Raw genomic sequence first — 26,413 nt, 5'->3', positions numbered from 1 at the left:
TACCATACATCAAAGAAGTTTCAGAAATGACAGCCGGCCTACTAAGACCCCTCAGAATCCTAGTAGCGCACAAACCCACCAACGCTCTCAAACAAAAACTAACAAACTTAAAAGACCCAGTACAACCCATGGACAAAACCAATATCGTCTACGAAATTCCATGCAAGGATTGCCACAAACACTACGTAGGACAAACAGGAAGAAAGTTAGTCACCAGGATACACGAACACCAGCTAACCACAAAAAGACACAACCCTTTCTCCCTCGTAGCCTACACACAGAGGGAAAAAAAACCCACCATTTCAACTGGGACAACACATCTATCCTGGGACAGGCTAAGCAAAGACATGCCAGAGAATTCCTAGAGGCCTGGCACTCCAACCACAACGCCATAAACAAACACCTTGATCTAGATACCATCTATCAACCCCTCAGAAAACAAACAGGAAATGACATCACCACAAACCCCAGGAACCCCATCCAGGAGAAAGATATAAATAGAAAGCAGGAGACAACAGCTTCACTTCACTTGGAGGTCGCCACTGATGATGTTACCTAGCCAGGTAATGAAACATCTGGATATCAAACCTACAGCTCAGCGAGCAAACCTACACCCTAAACTTTCATCATATTGTCCTTCAAGTATTGGATTTAGTGTTTGGCATGGGGAGAGAAAAGTGATTGGTCCTTGAAGATGGAGAGAGGGACAGAAGAGTAGGATTGCCAACTCTTCACTGTTCTCCTGGAATGATCAGGAATTGAAGATGAATCTTCAGGAAACTGCTTGGAAAAAGAGGTTGGCACTGTGGCTCTGTAATTAGCTTTGCTACCTCACTATGTCCAAGGACTTAGGTTTGATTCCACACTTGGGTGATTATCTAAAGAGTTTGCACATTCTCCGGGTTCTCTGATTTGTTCCCACAGTCCAAGAATGTACAGGTTAGGTGGTTACAGAGTTGGGATAGGTCTGTGTAAGATGCTCTTCAGAGGCATCAGCGTGGACTCAAAGGGCTGAATGGTCTGCTTCCACACTATAGGGATTCTATGTAGTAGGAATATGAACAAAAGTATTATATTTTTCCCATTACCCTTAAAAACTTTTATTTATTAATTATAAAGATATTGACAAAGGGGAAAGAGGGCTGTGGGACTGAGCAGGGCAATTGGAGGTCATGTAATGAAACCTGCAAAGATTTACCCTAAACAGAGTTTGCATCCAAGAGGGTTTTCACTCTGGTAGTGACTCGACCTGAGAGTGAAGCTGACTCCGGCCGGCAATGCTATGGTCAGTGTCTTCAAGGTCAACATTAGTGTTTGCTTGCATTGATCTGTAGTTTCTTTAGTCACAAGCAGAAACCCTTTCTTTTGGCACAACATTGAATCCCTCACAATATCCCAATGCTTGCTTTTCACCCTGTTTCCCTCATCTTTCAACATGCTCAGAAACAAACCGTTCAACCAAAGACCCTAATGCCGTACCCACTCACTTTCGAAATCCCTTTGTCAGTTCAGAGGAAATGTTTCACTTCTCTGAGAGTCTGAGGGTTGAAAGAGAGGCAGATTTGGTATCTTTGGGTCTCCCTGTCAGCCCATGCCATTAAACATGTAGACTCATCTCACAACAGGCTTTTGCTGGATCCTCCTGCTATTTCATTACCTCCTTGACCAATCTGTGGAGGGGGCCTCAGATAGCTCAGTTGGTTGGTTGGCTGGCTGGTTTGCAGTGTACGGTGATGCCAACAACGTGGGTTCAGTTCTCACACTCAGTGGCTGAGGTTACCGTGAAGGCCGTTGTCTTTTCCTTTATGGTGGGGGATTTCAAAACTCAGAGGCATATGTTTAGGGTGAGAGAAGAAGGATTTAAAAAGGACATGAGGGGCAATTTTATTCCACAGAAAGTGGTTTGTGTGTATAATGAACTTCCAGAGGAAGTGGTGGATACAGGTACAGTTGCAACGTTTAAAAGACATTTGGATAAGTATATGAATAGGAAATGTTTGAAGGGACATGGGCCAGGAGCAGGCAGGTGGGACTAGTTTAGTTTGGGATTATGTTTGACACGGACTGGTTGAACTGAAGGGTCTGTTTCCGTGCTGTATGACTGTATTACTCTCCTTCCCAACCTGCCACCCACCTGAGGCATGGTTAACCTCAGGTTAAATCACCACCGGTTATCTCACTAATGGGAGAGTAATCCTATGGTTTGGTGAGACTATGAGATCAACAGGCGATTCCGGCTTGTTGGAAGATCAAATTGCCACATTTTATCTTAAGCAATAACAGACATTGTTGGAGAAACTCAGCAAATCTGACAACATCGGTGGAGAGAGAGAAAGCAGAATTAACATTTCCAGTCATAGAGTCGTACAGCATGGTAAAAGACCATTTGGTCAAGGTCCGACCAAGTTTCCAAAGCTAAACTAGGCCCACCTGCCTGCTTTTTGCCTATATCCCTCTAAAGCTTTCCTATTCATGTGCCTGTCCAAATGACTTTTAAATGTTGCAACTGCACTTTTTTAAAAACTCATTTGTGGGATGTGGGCGCCACTGGTTATTGCCTGTCCCTAGTTGCCCTTGACAAGGTGGTGGTGATCGACCTTCTTTGAACCATTACAGTCTGCCTGCTGTGGGATGACCCACAACGCCGTTAGGGAGGGTCCAGTGTCCTTTCTTCAGAAGACATTTTACCTGTAATTTGTGTCAGACGTTGAGCCCTCTTTCCATTCTGTCACCAGAGTGAAAGTAAGAAGAAGGAAAAGAAAGACAAAGAACGGGAGAACGCAAAAGAAAAGCACGCGCTGCTGAATTCCGGGAGCGTGGCTGACAAAGTGATGAGGAAACGACAGTCTCTTCCGATTGTCAGAAGCAAAGAGTCTGTGGCAAGAGAAGCCAGGTATGTAGGACTTTCGAAACCCATGCAGAAATCGGCTCTGTGGCCCGTCAAACCTTGTCCTCGTGGCTAATCGGTTTGTCTTCCAAATTCCACATTCTCATTTACCCTGAATAATGCTTGATTCCCTCATCTGCTGAAACTCTATCCAGCTCTGACAATTCATGGACTCCACTTCCACCACCTTCTGAGACAGAGTGTTCCAAAGTCACATAATGCTTAAACATTGTCCCTTACTTCTGACTGACCCAAGAGGAAACATCCTTTCCATATCTACCTTTTCAAGGCCATTCAGGGTCCTATATAATTCAGTCAAGTCATTCCACACTCTTCTGATCTCGAGAGGAAAAACGTGGGATAGCACAGTGGCTAGCACTGCTGTCTCAGCTCTGGGGACTGGGGCTCAAGTCTATGTGGAATTTGTGCATTCTCCCTGTGTCTGCTTGAGTTCCAGTTTCCTCCCACAGTCCAAAGATGTGCAGGTTAGGTGGACTGGCCATGTTGAATTGCCCAGTGTCCAGGGAGGTTTAGGTTAGGTGGATTAGCCATAGGAAATGCAGGGTTACAGGGATAGGGTAGAGGAATGAGTCTGGATAGGATGCTTTTTGGAGAGTCATTGTGGACTTGCTGGGCTGAATGGCCCGTAGAATTTACACACTGTAACGATTCTAAGTCCAAGAAACCCTACATTGCTGAAAGAGGTCATTCGGCCCATCAAATCTGCACCAATCTACTAAAGAGCATCCCACCCAGACCAGCCTTGCATCATAGTAAACCCCATATTCTACCACGATTAATTCACCAACCTTAGTCACTAAGGACAATTTAGCATGGCCAATCCAGCTAACCTGCACATGTTTGGACTGTGGGAGGAAACCGGAGCACCCGGAGGAAACTCACGCAGACATGGGGAGAATGTGCAAACTCCACATAGACAGTCAGCTGAGAGTCGATTAATCCCTGGTACTGTGAAACAGCAGTGCTAACCAGTGAGCCACTGTGCCACCCTGTCTAACCTGTCCAATTATCCTCAAAGGACAACCCACTTAGTCAGGTTTCAATCCAATAAATCTCCTCTGAACCGTCTCCAGTGCACTTGCATCTTTTCTTGAATAAGGAAATCAAGACAGCACCCAGTTTTCAGGAGAGGCATTTGGATGGGTATATGAATAGGAAGGGTTTAGAGGGATATGGGCCGGGAGCTGGCAGGTGGGACCAGATTGGGTTGGGATATCTGGTCAGCATGGACGGGTTGGACCGAAGGGTCTGTTTCCATGCTGTACATCTCTGTGACTCTGTGGTCTCACCAGTGTCCTGTACAATTGAAACAGAACATCCTTACCTTTTATGTTCTCTCATAATAAAGGATAACATCCCATTAATCTTCTTATTTAGGTGCTGTACCATATGCTAATATTTTGTAACTCCACGCACTAAGATACCTAAATCCCACTGCTCCTCAGAATTCCACAGTCTATCTTATTTTCCCACATTAGACACCATTTGCCAGATTTGGCCCACTCACCCAAACAACCTCTATATGAAGTTTGCACTCCCCTGATCTAAGTCACTGATGTGAATTTATCAGCTAGCCTGAACCCTTCAATTAGATTTCATCCTATCCTGGGTACCTGTTATCCTATGTATAAATCAACCAGACCCCTCAATTGGATTCCAGCTTGTAATTCATTTTCAGATACTGTTATTCTATATATAAATTTAGGGCGGCACGGTGGCACAGTGGTTAGCACTGCTGCCTCACGGCGCCAGAGACCCGGGTTCAATTCCTGCCTCAGGCGACTGACTGTGTGGAGTTTGCACGTTCTCCCCGTGTCTGCGTGGGTTTCCTCCGGGTGCTCCGGTTTCCTCCCATAGTCCAAAGATGTGCAGGTCAGGTGAATTGGCCATGCTAAATTGCCCGTAGTGTTAGTTAAGGGGTAGATATAGGGGTATGGGTGGGTTGCGCTTCGGTGGGGCGGTGTGGACTTGTTGGGCCGAAGTGCCTGTTTCCACACTGTAAGTAATCTAATCTAATCTACCCAAATACCTTGATTAGATTCCAACCTCTAATTCACTCCCAGCTATTGATTATTCCATAATGTAATCTGGTCTGTAGCAGGTTAGGTAAGCATGACCCAGTCTGGCCTCCTCATCTCTCTCCTGTATCCTCCATTGTAATTACTGTTGAGATCCTGCAGGAGGCAATGGGATAAACTCATTGACATCTTCTCTGTTGACTGTGCACAGGCCTCAGACTGGTTAATGGTTCCATTGCTCCCCATCTCATACACATGGTCCCTCCCCACTCCACCCTGAGTAACAATCAACCTCACCTTCTTAAAAATAAACTTTCTGTCTTTGCGTCTGGAATACAAGAAATGAATGGCCTGACAGTATTTTTGCTGCTGCCATGTACCTAGCTCCCTTTGAGGATTCCTTCCGTCACAGTGCTGTAGGTGTGGCGACATTGTGGAGTGGATTTGAGTGGCATTGGGTAGTGAGCCCAAAGAACTCAGTCCTTAAGCTGGCCTTCCGTCCCTGAGTCCAGCCGGAATGGTAGACCGAGGTTGTTGAGGGCAATCCGATACTCAGCTGTTTTACACCACATCCTGGTTTGGGTCAAGATTAGAGTGGTGCTGGAAAAGCACAGCAGGTCAGGCAGCAATCGAGAAGCAGGAAAATCAACGTTTCGGGCAAAAGCCCTTCATCAGGAAAGGCCCTTCGCCCATCCTGATTTGGCTGTATATCATCACTCCAACAATATCAGGTCAACACTTCAAAATCCATCTTTTATCTCTTGCCTGTTACCCCTTTCTCTTTTGGCCATTATTTAATCTCCTGTACTTTCCACACTCTCACATACTTTCCCTTTTGTCCATTTTCACACTGTCCCCTTTTTGCCCTTCCTCTGAACCATCTTCACATCTGCTCCTTCTCGGATTGTCTTCTATTGATCTGGGATGTTGGGTGAGATTTCCCAGTGGGTTTCAGGATCTCTCCATTAACCCTGTCCCCAACCCCTTGTGATTTTCCTCAGCGTAGCCGTCCAGTGGCCAGAGGATGAGGCTGTGAAGATGGGAATTGAAAGTGTGTTGCTGGAAAAGCACAGCCGGTCAGGCAGTATCCAAGGAGCAGGGAGAATCGATGTTTCAGGGAAAAAACCTTCATGAGGAATGAGACTTGTGAGATAAATGGGAGGGGTGATGGGGCTGGGAGGAAGGTGGCTGAGAGTGTAATAGATGAAGATGAGGATTAACGTTTGAGGTGCTGAGGGATTGGAGTTGGTGTAGATCAAGGAGCATAATGACTTCACCCCACAGCCGCCCGCCAAGCCCCTGTTTTGAAATAATTTACCCTGGTGTCACTTGCAAACAGATTGAAGAATCGGTCATTGCCCAGCTCACCCAGACGCCGGACTTCGGGTACCAGCGGTAGTCCTGTAGTCCCTCCGGTGCCCTCGACAGCGGACATTAGTACCCCGGCGAGGAAGTCAAAAGCCAGAGGCGAGAACCGAAAGGCGAAGGAAAACCGCCCGAAACGGAAAGAGGAAAAGGAGGAGGAGCCAAAGGAAGCTTCCAGACCTTCATCAGCCAGTGGCCTCAAAATGAAGGAGATCCCGGTCGAGACTCCTGAGCCTGGTCAAGGTAAATCAATCCACTTCGATTGCTGATTCCAATCGTAACTGTTTTAGTGGAAAAAAAAATTGATAACTTGGTAAACAAACAACATGTATTTCTGTAATAGCTTCTATAACTAAAGGCATAGAGTCATACAGCACGGAAACAGGCCCTTCGGTCCACACATCCATGCTGACCATGTTCCCAAACTGAACTAGTCCCATCTGATTGCATTTGACTCATATCCTTCCAAACCTTTTCTATTTTTAAACTTAACTCCATCTCGAGGCAATTTATTGATAATGATATACTACACTTTTGACCCTACTGTTACTAAAGGAAACAAAGCCACCTAGTTTTGCATAGCAAGATCCCATAAAGAGCGGTATGCTAATGACCAGATGATCTGTGTGAACAGTGAACATGGTTGAAGGATACCTGTGAAAACATCATTTTGAATAGTGCGATAGAGTGTCAATCTGACTTGGCGGAGAAGAACTTGATTTAATGTTTCATCTGAAAGTTAGTATCTTTGACTGCAGCACTCCCTTCAATAAAGAGTGATATCCAAATGTTAAATTCGGCAGCAAAAGACTTCCAAAGATTCACAAGTGTTTTGTTGTAAATCTCTGATTTAACACAAACACCAGTTTTCACTTTTCCCTTCTGGACCTTTTCCCTGTCCAGAACCCAACCCCCTACTGGGTAACAATCCACTTCTTTATTTTCATAAGTAAAACCAATCACAAAATTTACAAATTTCCAACACACAGCCCACAGGAGGCAGTGTAATAATATCAAAAATGAAAATGTGAGAGAAACAAGGGGGTACAAATTCAAAATGGTGTGGGTAAGAACCCAGTTTTTGGTATTTTTAATTAACCTGTTATGACACAGGAGCAGGTGGGACTTGAACCTAGGTCTTTTGGTGCAGAGGTCATGCCAATAGCTTCCCCTCAAACCACATTGCAGTTTATGCGAAAGGGGCCTACATTTCTAACACCAAAAACTACAACACAGTGGCTCAGTGGTTAGCACTGCTGCCTCACAGCATCAGGGACCCGGGTTCAATTCTGCCCTCAGGAGACTGTGTGGAGTTTGCACATTCTCCCCATGTCTGCATGGGATTCCTCTGAGTGCTGTGGTTTCCTCCCACAGCCAAAGATGTGGAGGCTAGGTGGATTGGCCACGCTAAATTGGTCATAGTGTCCAAAGATGTGGAGGGTAGGTGGATTAGGGAAAGGATAGAGGGTTGGGTCTGGGTCAGATGTTCCTCAGAGAGTTAGCGTGGACTCGATAGGCCAGATGGCCTCCTTCATAAGAGGGATTCTGTGATTCACGATGCTTCTAGGTATTGCCTAGGAGTGGCACCCTGGACTCTGGTCCCTGATCCATGTGAGAAAACAGGAGCAGAAATAGACTTTGTATCCAACCAATTTGGTCACGGCCGATCTTTCGCCTTGACTGCTTTTTCTGCGTTCTCCCCCTTATCCTTCATTCCCTGAGACATCAAAAATCTCCTCTCTCTCAGCCCAGAATATACGCAATGATGCAGCAGTCAAAATGATCTGAAGTACAGAATTCCAAAGATTCACCACTCTATCTTATTGAGGAAATTTCCTCCTCATTCTGGGTCTTATTCTATGATTGTGCCCTCAAATTCTAGTTTCCCACACCCTCACAATCAACTGACACTGTCACATGTCTTCAGGGTCTTGTATGTTTTAATAAGACCACATCTTATCCTCTGAACTTGAGAGAGTATAAACTCAATTTACTCAACCTCTCATCATAGGACAACCTTTCCATCCTCGTAACCAACCAAGAAATCCTTTGCTGTACTGCTCCTAGTGGAAAGATATCTTCCATTCTCCTTCCTTAAATGTAGAGAGCAAAACTGCACACAGCTATGGTCTTCAAACCACCACACAGTTGTAGCAAAGCTTCATTATTCTAATGCCCTTGCAATAGTTGAACAGTCGTTTCTCTCCCCATTGTTTACTGTAACTGTGTGCCAACTTACAGTGTGCCTAGAATGAGCATACCCAAATTCCTTTGCATATTAACTGATCCAAGTTTCATTCTTTATAAAAAACATCCTTCTGTGCTGTTCCTACGGACAAAATAAATGACATTGCATTGTCTACTTTTAAATGCCACTTGGTCACTGCCTGTGCCTCCTTGCAGCCTCTTTGTGTCTTCTTGACACGCCCACCTGGCTTTGTATCGTTTGCAAGCATGAATATGTTACTCCGTCTCTTTGTCAAAGTTATTGTTACAGATTGTACGAAGTGGCACTGATTTTTGGGGCACTGCACTCACCAAAACCTGCCAACTCGGAAATGCCCTGGTTATCCTTACTAGCCGCTGGCTGACAGTTTACTAAACATCCATCTACGCTATTGTATCATCCACAACTCTATCATCCCACATCTTGTAGGTTTGCCTTTTAAGTGACAACTTATTGAAAATGCATTATTAAATTTACTAATTCCCCTTTATCTGTCCCTCAACTGCATCCTCAAAAAAACTCTGATCAAGGTATCAAACACGGTTTCCTTTTGGTAGAACCATGTTGGCTCTGTCTGATCAGACAAAGATTTCCAGAGTGCTTTGTTAAAGCTCCCTTTGTAATAGACTTGAGCATTTTCCCAAGAACTCACTAGTCAGTAATTCACTGGTTTCTCTTTCCCGTCTTCTTTGGGTTGTGATGTCACATCCTGTTAACTGTCAATGCACTGGAACTTTTCTCGAGCCTAAGGAGTTTGGGAAAATCATGATCACTGTATGCACTATCTCTGCAGCGAGCACCTTGAGACCCCTAATGCATAAGGTTCTTGGAAATCATTAGCTTTTCATCCTTTGAAGTCTCTCCAGTACTTTTTCCCTGATGTTAATGTAGGTAATTGTTTAATGCCTCCACCGTTTCCTTATTCCGCACAGTAATTAAGGTTGTTGCACTCTGAGAGGTCACACATTTACTTTATCTACTCTCTTCCTTTTTGTATACATGTAACTCTTGTAATCCATCTTCACATCCCTGGCTAGTATCCTCATTTATATCCACCCCCTGATTTCATCAACCTTTTGGTCAACTTTGTTGTTTGTGACTTGAACCCACAAACTTGTGCCTCAGTGATAAATTGCTGAATTGCACTTGCAGTAGATAAGGCCGTTACGTAGAAAATACCACATTGGAACAGGCCACTCAGCCCAACCACTCTTTCCATCTTTCCGCATCTAAATCTATTGTTGTAAACCTCTCTACTCAGCTCCGTCCACTGACTGCTGTCCTTGTGAAATGGCCAAGACTAATTGGTTGAATAACCGTCAATTGTGACCCTCTGTGAGATGTACCAAAGAGGGTGCCAGCTGGAGTCCAAGCACTTTGCCACCTGCCCTTAGCGAAGCATTGGAAATTGGAGTCGAGCCAGCAAGGAGAGAGCTCCTGCAGCCCCCTCCAATACTCAAACACCCTCCACATTGTGCCAGGAAGGAACGAAGGAAATACAGCCCCACAAAGATACTCAGTGCCCTCGCGAGCACTGAGCTACATCACCTCTGGGCACCACAGAATGGTAATGGGACTAGAAGAAGCCATTTTACTCACTGGGGCTGTAGAGCTCTTGAAACGAGCATCAATTGCCAAGTGGCAATCTCTTGCCTTCTCCCACTAACTTTCACACAGTATTTCTATCCAAACGAGTTGGATGTAAGTTCCAGTTGCTGTCATGCATGGGCCCTTTAAGAAAGGTGGCAGTATCATATCGATTCAGGAGCACTCCCCTCTCTGTAAATTGGTAAAGGAACGTACACATATTGCAAGAGTAGGGCAGCAACAACAACAATTATTACATTTCATGGTGTTTAAACGACCGTTGGATCCATTAAAAATGTTTCAACAAGTCATTTTCCATTGGAGCTATTTGGCCTGAGACACTGTCACTTTAAAATGGTGAGCAAAGGCCGAATTTTAAAGAACTTGCTTTCATTGCTGTGAATTTGATGCTGTCATCAATGAAGAGGGGTTTGTTGATTCACTTTCACTAGAGAAGCCATTGTGAAGTTGCATAAACTCTGTCTGTATTTGTCCAAACATTCTGCATCCCCGAGAGCGTATCCGTCCTCAGCAGATAGGCAGCAGTTAGTGATTGTGGCATGTCAGGGTAAAGCAGAGGACAATTGGGTGCATTGCAGTCCTGCTATATGCAGAGAGTCTGGCATTTGCTTATGAAGCAGAGATAACTACAGTTCAAGAGTAATTAGCTGGAAATGGGCATCACAATGATGTGTTATTGCAGTCATTTTCAATGTCTCTGTGTTCTCTGTTTTAGGTTCACCGGCTAAAACGATTGCAGGAACCACAGACCCAGAGGAAGCCATGAGAGTCCTGGCAGAGAAACGTCGTTTAGCAAGAGAACAGAGGGAGCGGGAGGAGCAGGAGAGAAAAGAACAGGAGGAGAAGAAGAGGTGGGTTTAGGATTTGGTAACAATGGACAACACACTGTGGGGGTTCGTTCTCTGGGTTTGGGTTATAGTGGGTTGTCACACTGCACCTTCACTCTCTGGGTTTGGGTTATAGTGGGTTGTCACACTGCACCTTCACTCTCTGGGTTTGGGTTATAGTGAGTTGTCACACTGTCCCTTCACTCTCTGGGTTTGGGTTATAGTGAGTTGTCACACTGTCCCTTCACTCTCTGGGTTTGGGTTATAGTGAGTTGTCACACTGTCCCTTCACTCTCTGGGTTTGGGTTATAGTGAGTTGTCACACTGTCCCTTCACTCTCTGGGTTTGGGTTATAGTGAGTTGTCACACTGCACCTTCACTCTCTGGGTTTGGGTTATAGTGAGTTGTCACACTGCACCTTCACTCTCTGGGTTTGGGGTCTATAGTGAGTTGTCACACTGCACCTTCACTCTCTGGGTTTGGGGTCTATAGTGGGTTGTCACATTGCACCTTCACTCTCTGGGTTTGGAGTCTATAGTGGGTTAACACACTGTCCGTTCACTCTCTGGGTTTGGGGTCTATAGTGGGTTAACACACTGCCCCATCACTCTCTGGGTTTGGGGTCTATAGTGGGTTAACACACTGTCACTTCACTCTCTGGGTTTGGTGTCTATAGTGGGTTAACACACTGTCACTTCACTCTCTGGGTTTGGTGTCTATAGTGGGTTAACACACTGTCCCGTCACTCTCTGGGTTTGGGGTCCATAGTGGGTTAACACACTGCCCCATCACTCTCTGGGTTTGGGGTCTATAGTGGGTTAACACCCTGTGCCTTCACTCTCTGGGTTTGGGGTCTATAGTGGGTTAACACACTGCCCCATCGCACTGTCGGTTTGGTGACTATAGTGGGTTAACACACTGCCCCATCACTGACTGGGTTTGGGTCTGTCGTGGGTTAACACACTGTCCCATCACGCTCTGGGCTTGTGTCTATTGTGGGTTAACACACTGTCCCTTCGCTCTCTTGGTTTGGGGTCCATAGTGGGTTAACACACTGTCCCTTCACTCTCTGGGTTTGGAGTCTATAGTGGGTTAACACACTGTCCCATCACTCTCTGGGTTTGGGGTCTATAGTGGGTTAACACACTGTCACTTCACTCTCTGGGTTTGGTGTCTATAGTGGGTTAACACACTGTCCCGTCACTCTCTGGGTTTGGGGTCCATAGTGGGTTAACACACTGCCCCATCACTCTCTGGGTTTGGGGTCTATAGTGGGTTAACACACTGTCACTTCACTCTCTGGGTTTGGGGTTCAGTGGGTTAACACACTGCCCCTTCACTTTCTGGGTTTTGGGTTCAGTGGATTAACACACTGTCCCTTTACTCTCGAGGTTTGTGGTCTATAGTGGGTTAACACACTGCCCCATCACTCTCTGAGTTTGGGGTCTATAGTGGGTTAACACACTGTCCCTTCACTCTCTGGGTTTCGGGTCTATAGTGGGTTAACACACTGCCCCTTCATTCTCTGGGTTTGGGGTCTATAGTGGGTTAACACACTGTCCCTTCACTCTCTGGGTTTGGGGTCTATAGTGGGTTAACACACTGTCCCATCACGCTCTGGGTTTGGGGTCTATAGTGGGTTAACACACTGTCCCATCACACTCTGGGTTTGTGTCTATTGTGGGTTAACACACTGTCCCTTCGCTCTCTTGGTTTGGGGTTCAGTGGGTTAACACACTGTCCCTTCACTCTCTGGGTTTGGAGTCTATAGTGGGTTAACACACTGTCCCATCACTCTCTGGGTTTGGGGTCTATAGTGGGTTAACACACTGTCCCTTCACTCTCTGGGTTTGGGGTCTATAGTGGGTTAACACACTGTCACTTCACTCTCTGGGTTTGGGGTTCAGTGGGTTAACACACTGCCCCTTCACTTTCTGGGTTTTGGGTTCAGTGGATTAACACACTGTCCCTTCACTCTCGAGGTTTGTGGTCTATAGTGGGTTAACACACTGTCCCTTCACTCTCTGGGTTTGGGGTCCATAGTGGGTTAACACACTGTCCCTTCACTCTCTGGGTTTCGGGTCTATAGTGGGTTAACACACTGCCCCTTCATTCTCTGGGTTTGGGGTCTATAGTGGGTTAACACACTGTCCCTTCACTCTCTGGGTTTGGGGTCTATAGTGGGTTAACACACTGTCCCATCACGCTCTGGGTTTGGGGTCTATAGTGGGTTAACACACTGTCCCATCACGCTCTGGGTTTGGGGTCTATAGTGGGTTAACACACTGCCCCATCGCACTGTCGGTTTGGAGACTATAGTGGGTTAACACACTGCCCCATCGCTGACTGGGTTTGGGTCTGTCGTGGGTTAACACACTGTCCCTTCACTCTCTGGGTTTGGGGTTCAATGGGTTAAGACACTGCCCCTACACTCTCTGGGTTTGGGGTCTATACTGGGTTAACACTGCCCCCATCACTCTCTGGGATTGGGTCTATCGTGGGTTAACACACTGTCCCATCACTCTCTGGGTTCGGGGTTCAGTGGGTTAACACGCTGCCCGATCACAGTCTGGGTTTGGGTGTATCGTGGGTTAACACACTGCCCCTTCACTCTCTGGGTTTGTGGTTCAGTGGGTTAACACACTGTCCCTTTACTCTCTGGGTTTGTGGTTCAGTGGGTTAACACACTGCCCCATCACCCTCTGGGATTTAGTCTTTCATGGGTTAACACACTGCCCCATCACCCTCTGGGATTTAGTCTTTCATGGGTTAACACACTGCCCCATCATCCTCTGGTTTGGGTCTATAATGGGTTAACCCACTGTGCCTGCCCTCTCTGGGTTGGAGTTCAGTGGGTTAACACACTGTCCCTTCACTCTCTGGGTTTGGGGTTCAATGGGTTAAGACACTGCCCCTACACTCTCTGGGTTTGGGGTCTATACTGGGTTAACACTGCCCCCATCACTCTCTGGGATTGGGTCTATCGTGGGTTAACACACTGTCCCATCACTCTCTGGGTTCGGGGTTCAGTGGGTTAACACGCTGCCCGATCACAGTCTGGGTTTGGGTGTATCGTGGGTTAACACACTGCCCCTTCACTCTCTGGGTTTGTGGTTCAGTGGGTTAACACAGTGCCCCATCACCCTCTGGGATTTAGTCTTTCATGGGTTAACTCATTGTCCCTTCATTCTCTGGGTTTGGGGTTCAGTGAGTTAACACACGGCCCCGTCACTCACTGGGTTTGGGGTTCAGTGGATTAACACACTGACCCTTCACTCTCTGCGTTTGGGGTCTATAGTGGGTTAACATACTGTCCCATGACTCTCTGGGTTTGGGATCTATAGTGGGTTAACACGCTGTCCCTTCACTCTCTGGGTTTGGGGTCTATAGTGGGTTAACACACTGTTCCTTCACTTTCTGGGTTTTGGGTTCAGTGGATTAACACACTGTCCCTTCACTCTCGAGGTTTGTGGTCTATTGTGGGTTAACATACTGCCCCTTCACTCTCTGGGTGTGGGGTCTATAGTGGGTTAACACACTGTCCCATCACTCTCTAGGTTTGTGGTTCAGTGGGTTAACACACTGCCCCTTCACTTTCTGGGTTTGTGGTTCAGTGGGTTAACACACTGCCCCTTCAGTCTCTGGGTTTGTGGTTCAGTGGGTTAACACACTGCCCCATCACCCTCTGGGTTTGGGTCTATAATGGGTTAACCCACTGCGCCTGCCCTCTCTGGGTTGGAGTTCAGTGAGTTAACACATTGTCCCTTCATTCTCTGGGTTTGGGGTTCAGTAAGTTAACACACGGCCCCATCACTCACTGGGTTTGGGGTTCAGTGGGTTAACACACTGCCCCATCACTCACTGGGTTTGGGGTTCAGTGGATTAACACACTGACCCTTCACTCTCTGGGTTTGGGGTTCAGTGGGTTAACATACTGTCCCATCACTCAGTGGGTTTGGGATCTATAGTGGGTCAACACACTGCCCCATCACTCTCTGGGTTTGGGGTTCAGTGGGTTAACACACTGCCCCTTCATTCTCTGGGTTTGGGGTCTATAGTGGGTTAACACACTATCCCTTCACTCTCTGGGTTTGGAGTCTATAGTGGGTTAACACACTGTCCCTTCACTCTCTGGGTTTGGGGTCTATAGTGGGTTAACACACTGCCCCATCGCACTGTCGGTTTGGGGACTATAGTGGGTTAACACACTGCCCCATCACTGACTGGGTTTGGGTCTGTCGTGGGTTAACACACTGTCCCATCACGCTCTGGGCTTGTTTTTATTGTGGGTTAACACACTGTCCCTTCGCTGTCTTGGTTTGGGGTTCAGTGGGTTAACACACTGTCCCTTCACTCTCTGGGTTTGGAGTCTATAGTGGGTTAACACACTGTCCGTTCACTCTCTGGGTTTGGGGTCTATAGTGGGTTAACACACTGTCGCTTCACTCTCTGGGTTTGGGGTCTATAGTGGGTTAACACACTGCCCCATCGCACTGTCGGTTTGGTGACTATAGTGGGTTAACACACTGCCCCATCACTGACTGGTTTTGGGTCTGTCATGGGTTAACACACTGTCCCATCACTGACTGGGTTTGGGTCTGTCGTGGGTTAACATACTGTCCCATCATGCTCTGGGCTTGTGTCTATTGTGGGTTAACACACTGTCCCTTCGCTCTCTTGGTTTGGGGTTCAGTGGGTAAACACACTGTCCCTTCACTCTCTGGGGTTTGGGTTCAGTGGGTTAACACACTGCCCCTTCACTCTCTGGGTTTGTGGTTCAGTCAGTCAACACACTGCCCCTTCACTCTCTGGGTTTGTGGTTCAGTGGGTTAACACACTGCCCCATCACCCTCTGGGATTTAGTCTTTCATGGGTTAACACACTGCCCCATCACCCTCTGGGATTTAGTCTTTCATGGGTTAACACACTGCCCCATCATCCTCTGGTTTGGGTCTATAATGGGTTAACCCACTGTGCCTGCCCTCTCTGGGTTGGAGTTCAGTGGGTTAACACATTGTCCCTTCATTCTCTGGGTTTGGGGTTCAGTGAGTTAACACACTGCCCCATCACTCTCAGGGTTTGCAGTTCAGTGGGTTAACACACTGCCCCTTCTCTCTCTGTGTTTGCGGCTATCGTGGGTTAAGACACTTCCCCATCATTCTCTGGGTTTGGGTCTTTCGTGGGTTAACACACTGCCCCTTCACTCTCTGGGTTTGGTGTTCAATGGGTTAACACACTGTCCCATCACTCTTGGTTTGGAGTTCAGTGTGTTAAGACACTGTCCTTTCACTCTCTGGGTTTGGGTCTATCGTGGGTTAATACACTGTCCCTTCACTCTCTGGGTTTGGGGTCTGTCGTGGGTTAATACACTGTCCCTTCACTCTCTGGGTTTGGGGTCTATCGTGGGTTAATACACTGTCCCTTCACTCTCTGGGTTTGGGGTCTATCGTGGGTTAATACACTGTCCCTTCACTCTCTGGGTTTGGGGTCTATCGTGGGTTAATACACTGTCCCTTCACTCTCTGAGTTTGGGTCTATTGTGAGTTAACACACTGCCCCATCACCCTCTGGGTTTAGGTCGATAGTGGGTTAACACACTGTCCCTTCACTCTCTGGGTTTGGGGTCCATAGTGGGTTAACACACTGCCCCATCACTCTCTGGGTTTGGGGTCCATAGTGGGTTAACACACTGTCCCTTCACTCTCTGGGTTTGGGGTCCATAGTGGGTTAACACACTGTCCCTTCACTCTCTGGGTTTGGGGTCCATAGTGGGTTAACACACTGTCCCTTCACTCTCTGGGTTTGGGGTCCATAGTGGGTTAACACCCTGCCCCATCACTCTCTGGGTTTGGGGTCTATAGTGGGTTAACACACTGCCCCATCACTCTCTGGGTTTGGGGTCTATAGTGGGTTAACACACTGTCCCTTCACTCTCTGGGTTTGGGGTCCATAGTGGGTTAACACACTGTCCCTTCACTCTCTGGGTTTGGGGTCCATAGTGGGTTAACACCCTGCCCCATCACTCTCTGGGTTTGGGGTCTATAGTGGGTTAACACACTGCCCCATCACTCTCTGGGTTTGGGGTCTATAGTGGGTTAACACACTGCCCCATCACTCTCTGGGTTTGGGGTCTATAGTGGGTTAACACACTGTCGTTTCACTCTCTGGGTTCGGGGACCATAGTGGGTTAACACACTGCCCCATTGCACTGTGGGTTTGGGGACTATAGTGGGTTAACACACTGTCCCTTCACTCTCTGGGTTTGGGGTTCAGTGGATTAACACACTGCTCCATCACTCTCAGGGATTGGGTCTATTGTGGGTTAACACCCTGCCCCATCACTGTCTGGGTTTGGGTCTATTGTGGGTTAACACCCTGCCCCATCACTGTCTGGGTTTGGGTCTATTGTGGGTTAACACACTGCCCCATCACTCTCTGGGTTTGGGTCTATTGTGGGTTAACACCCTGCCCCATCACTGTCTGGGTTTGGGTCTATTGTGGGTTAACACCCTGCCCCATCACTGTCTGGGTTTGGGTCTATTGTGGGTTAACACACTGCCCCATCACTCTCTGGGTTTGGGATTCAGTGAGTTAACACACTTTCCCTTCACTCCCTGGGGTTCAGTATATTTACAAAGTCACTTCTGTCTCTGGATTTGGGTCTATAGTGGGTTATCCCACTGCACCTGCCCTCTCTGGGTTGGAGTTCAGTGGGTTAGCCCATTGTCCCTTCACTCTCTGGGTCTGGAGTTCAGTGAGTTAACACACTGCCTCTTCACTCTCTGGGTTTGGGGTTCAGTGGGTTAACACACTGCCCCATCACTCTCTGGGTTTGGGTCTATATTGGGTTAACACACTGCCTCTGCACTCTCTGGGTTTGGGGTTCAGTGGGTTAACACACTGCCCCATCACTCTCTGGGTTTGGGTCTTTCGTGGGTTAACACACTGCCCCTTCACTCTCTGGGTTTGAGGTTCAGTGGGTTAACACACTGTCCCATCACTCTGGGTTTGGAGTTCAGTGGGTTAAGACACTGTCCTTTCACTCTCTGGGTTTGGGTCTATCATGGGTTAATACACTGTCCCTTCACTCTGGGTTTGGGGTCTATAGTGGGTTAACACACGGTCCCTTCACTCTCTGGGTTTGGGGTTCAGTGGGTTAATACACTGCCCCATCACTCTGTAGGTTTGGGTCTATAGTGGGTTAACACAGTGCCCCTTCACTCTCTGGGTTTGGGTCTGTCGTGGGTTAACACACTGTCCCATCACTCTCTGGGTTTGGGGTCTATGGTGGGTTAACACACTGTCTCTTGGTTTGGGGTTCAGTGGGTTAACACACTGTCCCTTCACTCCCTGGGTTTGGGGTCTATAGTAGGTTAACACACTGTCCCTTCACTCTCTGGGTTTGGGACTATAGTGGGTTAAGACACTGCCCCATCACTCTCTGGGTTTGGGTCTTTCGTGGGTTAACACACTGCCCCTTCACTCTCTGGGTTTGGGGTTCAGTGCGTTTACACACTGTCCCATCACTCTGGGTTTGGAGTTCAGTGTGTTAAGACACTGTCCTTTCACTCTCTGGGTTTGGGTCTGTCGTGGGTTAATACACTGTCCCTTCACTCTCTGGGTTTGGGGTCTATAGTGGGTTAACACACTGCCCCATCACTATTTGGGTTTGGGGTTCAGTGGGTTAATACACTGTCCCTTCACTCTCTGGGTTTGGAGTTCAGTGGGTTAATACACTGCCCCATCACTATTTGGGTTTGGGGTTCAGTGGGTTAATACACTGCCAGAATCACTCTCTGGGTTTGAGGATCAGTGAGTTAACACACTGTCCCTTCACTCTCTGGGTTTGGGATTCAGTGGGTTAATACACTGCCCCATCACTCTGTGGGTTTGGGTCTATAGTGGGTTAACACACTGTCCCTTCACTCTCTGGGTTTGGGGTCTTTAGTGGGTTAACACACTGTCCCTTCACTTTCTCGGTTTTGGGTTCAGTGGGTTAACACACTGTCCCTTCACTCTCTGGGTTTGGCGCATATATTGGGTTAAACACTGCCCCTTCACTCTCTGGGTTTGGGGTCTATATTGGGTTAACACACTGTCCCTTCACTCTCTGGGTTTGTGTCTATATTGGGTTAACACACTGTCCCTTCACTCTCTGGGTTTGGGGTCCATAGTGGGTTAACACACTGCCCATTCACTCTCTGGGTTTGGGGTCTATATTGGGTTAACACACTGTCCCTTCACTCTCTGGGTTTGGGGTCTATATTGGGTTAACACACTGTCCCTTCACTCTCTGGGTTTGTGTCTATATTGGGTTAACACACTGTCCCTTCACTCTCTGGGTTTGGGGTCCATAGTGGGTTAACACACTGCCCATTCACTCTCTGGGTTTGGGGTCTATATTGGGTTAACACACTGCCCATTCACTCTCTGGGTTTGGGGTCTATATTGGGTTAACACACTGTCCCTTCACTTTCTGGGTTTTGGGTTCAGTGGGTTAACACACTGTCCCTTCACTCTCTGGGTTTGGGGTCTATATTGGGTTAACACACTGCCCCTTCACTCTCTGGGTTTGAGTCTATATTGGGTTAACACACTGCCCATTCACTCTCTGGGTTTGGGGTCTATATTGGGTTAACACACTGTCCCTTCACTTTCTGGGTTTTGGGTTCAGTGGGTTAACACACTGTCCCTTCCCTCTCTGGGTTTGGGGTCTATATTGGGTTAACACACTGCCCCTTCACTCTCTGGGTTTGAGTCTATATTGGGTTAACACACTGCCCCTTCACTCTCTGGGTTTGGGGTTCAGTGGGTTAACACACTGCCCCATCACTCTCTCTGGGTTTGGGTCTTTCGTGGGTTAACACACGGTCCCTTCACTCTCTGGGTTTCAGCTTCAGTGGGTTAACACACTGTCCCATCACTCTGAATTTGGAGTTTCGTGGGTTAAGACACTGTCCTTTCACTCTCTGGGTTTGGGGTTCAGTGGGTTAACACACTGCCCCATCACTCTCTGGGTTTGAGTCTATATTGGGTTAACACACTGTCCCTTCACTCTCTGGGTTTGGGGTTCAGTGGGTTAACACACTGCCCCATCACTCTCTGGGTTTGAGTCTATATTGGGTTAACACACGGTCCCTTCACTCTCTGGGTTTGAGCTTCAGTGGGTTAACACACTGTCCCATCACTCTGAATTTGGAGTTTCGTGGGTTAAGACACTGTCCTTTCACTCTCTGGGTTTGGGGTTCAGTGGGTTAACACACTGCCCCATCACTCTCTGGGTTTGAGTCTATATTGGGTTAACACACTGTCCCTTCACTCTCTGGGTTTGGGGTTCAGTGGGTTAACACACTGCCCCATCACTCTGTAGGTTTGGGTCTATAGTGGGTTAACACAGTGCCCCTTCACTCTCTGGGTTTGGGTCTTTCGTGGGTTAACACACTGCCCCTTCACTCTCTGGGTTTGAGCTTCAGTGGGTTAACACACTGTCCCATCACTCTGAATTTGGAGTTTCGTGGGTTAAGACACTGTCCTTTCACTCTCTGGGTTTGGGTCTGTCATGGGTTAATACACTGTCCCTTCACTCTGGGTTTGGGGTCTATAGTGGGTTAACACACGGTCCCTTCACTCTCTGGGTTTGGGGTTCAGTGAGTTAATACACTGCCCCATCACTCTGTAGGTTTGGGTCTATAGTGGGTCAACACAGTGCCCCTTCACTCTCTGGGTTTGGGTCTGTCGTGGGTTAACACACTGTCCCATCACTCTCTGGGTTTGGGGTCTATGGTGGGTTAACACACTGTCTCTTTGCTCTCTTGGTTTGGGGTTCAGTGGGTTAACGCACTGTCCCTTCACTCCCTGGGTTTGGGGTCTATAGTGGGTTAACACACTGTCCCTTCACTCTCTGGGTTTGGGGTCTATAGTGGGTTAAGACACTGCCCCATCACTCTCTGGGTTTGGGTCTTTCGTGGGTTAACACACTGCCCCTTCACTCTATGGGTTTGGGGTTCAGTGCGTTTACACACTGTCCCATCACTCTGGGTTTGGAGTTCAGTGTGTTAAGACACTGTCCTTTCACTCTCTGGGTTTGGGTCTGTCGTGGGTTAATACACTGTCCCTTCACTCTCTGGGTTTGGGGTCTATAGTGGGTTAACACACTGTCCCTTCACTCTCTGGGTTTGGGGTCTATAGTGGGTTAAGACACTGCCCCATCACTCTCTGGGTTTGGGTCTTTCGTGGGTTAACACACTGCCCCTTCACTCTATGGGTTTGGGGTTCAGTGCGTTTACACACTGTCCCATCACTCTGGGTTTGGAGTTCAGTGTGTTAAGACACTGTCCTTTCACTCTCTGGGTTTGGGTCTATCATGGGTTAATACACTGTCCCTTCACTCTGGGTTTGGGGTCTATAGTGGGTTAACACACGGTCCCTTCACTCTCTGGGTTTGTGTCTATATTGGGTTAACACACTGTCCCTTCACTCTCTGGGTTTGGGGTCCATAGTGGGTTAACACACTGCCCCTTCACTCTCTGGGTTTGGGGTCTATAGTGGGTTAACACGCTGTCCCTTCACTCTCTGGGTTTGGGGTCTATAGTGGGTTAACACACTGCCCCTTCACTCTCTGGGTTTGGGGTCTATAGTGGGTTAACACGCTGTCCCTTCACTCTCTGCGTTTGGGGTCTATAGTGGGTTAACACGCTGTCCCTTCACTCTCTGGGTTTGGGGTCTATAGTGGGTTAACACACTGTTCCTTCACTTTCTGGGTTTTGGGTTCAGTGGATTAACACACTGTCCCTTCACTCTCGAGGTTTGTGGTCTATTGTGGGTTAACATACTGCCCCTTCACTCTCTGGGTGTGGGGTCATTAGTGGGTTAACACACTGTCCCATCACTCTCTGGGTTTGTGGTTCAGTGGGTTAACACACTGCCCCTTCACTTTCTGGGTTTGTGGTTCAGTGGGTTAACACACTGCCCCTTCAGTCTCTGGGTTTGTGGTTCAGTGGGTTAACACACTGCCCCATCACCCTCTGGGTTTGGGTCTATAATGGGTTAACCCACTGCGCCTGCCCTCTCTGGGTTGGAGTTCAGTGAGTTAACACATTGTCCCTTCATTCTCTGGGTTTGGGGTTCAGTAAGTTAACACACGGCCCCATCACTCACTGGATTTGGGGTTCCGTGGGTTAACACACTGCCCCTTCACTCTCTGGGTTTGGGGTTCAGTCAGTCAACACACTGCCCCTTCACTCTCTGGGTTTGGGGTTCAGTCAGTCAACACACTGTCCCTTCACTCTCTGGGTCAGGGGTTCAGTGGGTTAACACACTGTCCCATCACTCTCTGGGTTTGGGGTTCAGTGGGTTAACACACTGCCCCATCACTCTCTCTGGGTTTGGGTCTTTCGTGGGTTAACACACTGCCCCTTCACTCTCTGGGTTTGAGGTTCTGTGGGTTAACACACTGTCCCATCACTCTCTGGGTTTGGGGTCTATATTGGGTTAACACACTGCCCCTTCACTCTCTGGGTTTGGGTCTATATTGGGTTAACACACTGTCCCTTCACTCTCTGGGTTTGGGGTCCATAGTGGGTTAACACACTGCCCCTTCACTCTCTGGGTTTGGTGTTCAGTGAGTTAAGACACTGTCCCTTCACTCTCTGGGTTTGATATTCAGTGGGTTAACACATTGTCACTTCACTCTCTGGGTGTGGGGTTCAGTGGGTTAACACACTGTCCCTTCACTCTCTGGGATTGGAATTCAGTGGGTTAATACAATGCCCCATCACTCTCTGGGTTTGGGATTCAGTGAGTTAACACACTTTCCCTTCACTCCCTGGGGTTCAGTGTATTTACAAAGTCACTTCTGTCTCTGGATTTGGGTCTATAGTGGGTTATCCCACTGCACCTGTCCTCTCTGGGTTGGAGTTCAGTGGGTTAACCCATTGTCCCTTCACTCTCTGGGTCTGGAGTTCAGTGGGTTAACACACTGCCTCTTCACTCTCTGGGTTTGGGGTTTAGTGGGTTAACACACTGTCCCTTCACTCTCTGGGTTTGGGGTCTATAGTGGGTTAACACGCTGCCCCATCACTCTCTCGGTTTGGGGTTCAGTGAGTTAACACACTGCCCCATCACTCTCTGGTTTTGGGTCTTTCGTGGATTAACACACTGCCCCATCATTCTCTGGGTTTGGGGTTCAGTGGGTTAACACACTGTCCCATCACTCTGGGTTTGGAGTTCAGTGGGTTAAGACACTGTCCTTTCACTCTCTGGGTTTGGGTCTGTCATGGGTTAATACACTGTCCCTTCACTCTCTGCGTTTGGGGTTCAGTGGGTTCACACACTGCCCCTTCACCTCTGGGTGTGGGTCTATAGTGGGTTAACACACGGTCCCTTCACTCACTGGGTTTGGGGTCTATAGTGGGTTATCACACTGCCCCATCACCTATGGGTTTGGGTCTATAGTGGGTTAACACACTGCCCCTTCTCTCTCTGGGTTTAGGGTTCAATGGGTTAACACACTGCCCCATCACTCTCTGGGTTTGGGGTTTATCATGGGTGAACATACTGCCCCTTCTCTCTCTGGGTTTAGAGTTCAATGGGTTAACACACTGCCCCATCACTCTCTAGGTTTGGGGTCTATCATGGGTGAACATACTGCCCCTTCTCTCTCTGGGTTTGGGGTTTAATGGGTTAACACCGTCACTTCACCCTCTGCATTTGGGGCTCTGTGGGTGAACACACTATCAGTTCACACTGAATCCGAATGTGGTGGATATTCCTGGCATCTTTCCATCTAAGCACCTTGGTATAGACTGCCGAGCTGAGGGCCTGTTGCCGAGTGAAGGGAATTTGGGAAACTGCATCTGATTTGTGACCCTGCCCTGCAAGAGGTGTTTATTGAGAATCGTGTGTCTGTCCGTGTGCCTGGTGTATTAACAGTGGTCTGGCCTTTGTGAGTAATAACCCCAAGCAAACTCCGTTCGGCTGAAGAAAGTGAACCGTTCATTCTGTTGACTGCAGGCAGATGAAGGAGGAAATTGCCCGCCGAAAGGCTGAGGAGAAGGCCCAGCGCATTTCTGAGGCACTTCGTCTTGAAGAGGAAAGGCAGAGACGTGAAGAGGAACAGCGTCTCCAGGAAGAGGAGTGTCAGCGCAGGCTAGCCGAAGCTGAGCGGGATGAAATGGAGCGCCTGCAGAAACAGGTCAGGTGCTCCGGATGTGGGACTCAGGATAAATCCCAGCCGCACAACCTCCGCCTCTGTCCGTTTCACAATCCTCTGGGGCTACGTCACCGTTCATGTGCAGCTTAGAGTTCAAAGTCAGAATTAGTTCTGTCTCTGACAGAACAGGAAATGGGGAAGTGAGAACCAGATAAGCAACTGTATATGGAACATGGCTGGGAAGACGCAGCATCAGGGGAACATCGGCATGGTGCTCTGTGACCTGGGACTGCGAAGCTGAGAAATATGTCACATTATTTTCTCTTTCCCAATACTGACCTTCATGTCTTTGTTGATGTTCTGAAGGCGCTAGCTGCAGGTTACTCATTTAGCCAGCACTGTGCACCTTTCAGAACACCAGCCAATTTGCCTTACCTTGTGTAAAAATTATTTTTTCATTGGAGAGGCCACTTTTGGGCCACGTGCAGTTCTGGTCACCCTGCTATAGGGAGAAAGTTAATAAATTGGAGACTGTTCAACATCGGTTGACAAAGATGTTAGCGAGACTGAAGTGTTTGGGGTATCCGGAGAGACTGAATAGGCTGGGATGTTTTCACTGGAGCATAAGGGGTTGAGGGGTAACCTTTATAGAAGTTTATAAAATCATGAGGAATGTAGATAAGGTGAAGAACCAAGGTCTTTTCCCTGTGGTGGGGGAGTTCAAAAGGTGAGGGGAGAAAGATTTAAGGACAATCATGTGTCACAGATTGAGTTTTTTGAAGACAATATCAAAAGGATTGAGGGCTAAGCAGTAGACATTAGTAAAGTCCTCAACAAGGTTCCTCGTGGTAGACTAATTAGTGAAGTTAGGTCACATGGAATTCAGGGTGAGCTTGCCAACTGGATACATAATTGGCTTAAGATTAGATTTGATTCCCTACAGTGTGGAAACAGGCCCTTTGGCCCAACAAGTCCACACCGACCCTCCAAAGAGTAACCCACCCCCCCCAACTAACACACCTGACACTATGGGCAATTTAGCATGGCCAATTCACCTGGCCAGCGCATCTTTAGATTGTGGGAGGAAACCCACACAGATACAGGGAGAATGTGTAAACTCCACGTAGGCAGTTGCCCGAGGCTGGAATTGAACCTGGGACCCTGGTGCTATGAGGTTGCAGTGCGAACCACTGTGGCAGGAGATTGTGATTAATGGTGGAGGGTTGCTTTTCAAACTGGAGGCTTATTACCAGCAGTGTTCCACAGGGCTCAGTTCTGCATCCTCTTTTGTTGGTCATTTATATGGTTAAATGATTTGGATGAGAATATAGAAGGTGTAGTTAGTAAGTTTGCAGATGATATCAACATTGTTGGGATAGACAGTGAAAAAAGATTTTCCAAGATTAAAAAGGAATTTTGGTTAAATGGGTCAATGGGCTAAAAATTGGCAGATGGAGTTCAACCAGGGTAAATGTAAGGTGCAACAAACAGGGTTAGGACTTAGACAATTAATAGCAGGGCCTTGGGTGATGTTGTGGAACAGAGGGACCTAGTGGTGCAGGTACATAATTATTTGTAGTTTGCATAACATATAGACAGGGTAGTTAAGAAGGTGTTTTGCACACTTGCTTTCATTGCTCAGTCCTCTGAGTGTAAACGTTGGGATGTTATGTTAAGGTTGTACAGGACATTGGTGAGGCCTCTTCTGGAATACTGTGTCCAGTTCTGGTCACCCCGATACAGGAAGGGGTTAAGCTATAGAGGGTTCAGATGAGATATACCAGGATGTTGTCGGGTCTGGAGGGTTTGAGTTATAAAGAAAGGCTGGATAGGCTGGGATGTTTTTCACTGGAGCAAAGGAGGTTGAGAGGCGACCTTATAGACATTTATAAAATAATGAGGGTGTAGATAGAGTTAATGGTTATTGTCGTTCCCCTATGATGGGGGGGATTTCAAAACGAGGGGACACAATTTTAAGGTGAGAGGAGAGAGATATAAAAAAGACACGAGGGGCAATTTCTTTACACAGAGGGTGGTTTGTGTAAGGAATGAACTTTCAGAGGAAGTGGTAGATGTGGGTACAATTACAGTGTTTTAAAGACATTTGGATGAGTACATGAATGGGTTAGGTTTGGAGGGATATGGGCCAGAAGCAGGCAGATGGGACTATTTAGTTTGGGACTATATTCAGCATGGACTGGTTGGATGGAAGGATCTGTTTCCATACTGTATGACTCTATAACAGGGAGCAGAGGGGCAACCTTTTCATACAGAGGGTGGTTTGTATGGAGAATGAACTGCCAGAGGAAG

At 47.6% G+C, this 26,413-nt stretch overlaps 1 protein-coding gene across 4 annotated transcripts in view; it reads left to right on the top strand.

Annotated features, from left to right (window-relative positions):
• The window catches only part of map7d1a (MAP7 domain containing 1a), a 237,264-nt gene that overhangs the window by 189,716 nt on the left and 21,135 nt on the right, over positions 1-26,413 (top strand). For all 4 annotated transcript variants that reach the window (XM_072548590.1, XM_072548589.1, XM_072548591.1 and 1 more), the window contains 4 exons: positions 2,736-2,893; positions 6,266-6,534; positions 10,842-10,977; positions 23,965-24,145. In XM_072548590.1, the coding sequence (XP_072404691.1) occupies positions 2,736-2,893; positions 6,266-6,534; positions 10,842-10,977; positions 23,965-24,145 (744 nt within the window). The remainder of the gene's footprint in view (positions 1-2,735; positions 2,894-6,265; positions 6,535-10,841; positions 10,978-23,964; positions 24,146-26,413) is intronic.

This window comes from Chiloscyllium punctatum, chromosome 27 (assembly GCF_047496795.1).
Source record: "Chiloscyllium punctatum isolate Juve2018m chromosome 27, sChiPun1.3, whole genome shotgun sequence".
Lineage (NCBI taxonomy): Eukaryota > Metazoa > Chordata > Chondrichthyes > Orectolobiformes > Hemiscylliidae > Chiloscyllium > Chiloscyllium punctatum.
Note: the sequence above shows the minus strand (reverse complement) of the source record. Positions and strands in the feature narration are given on the sequence as shown.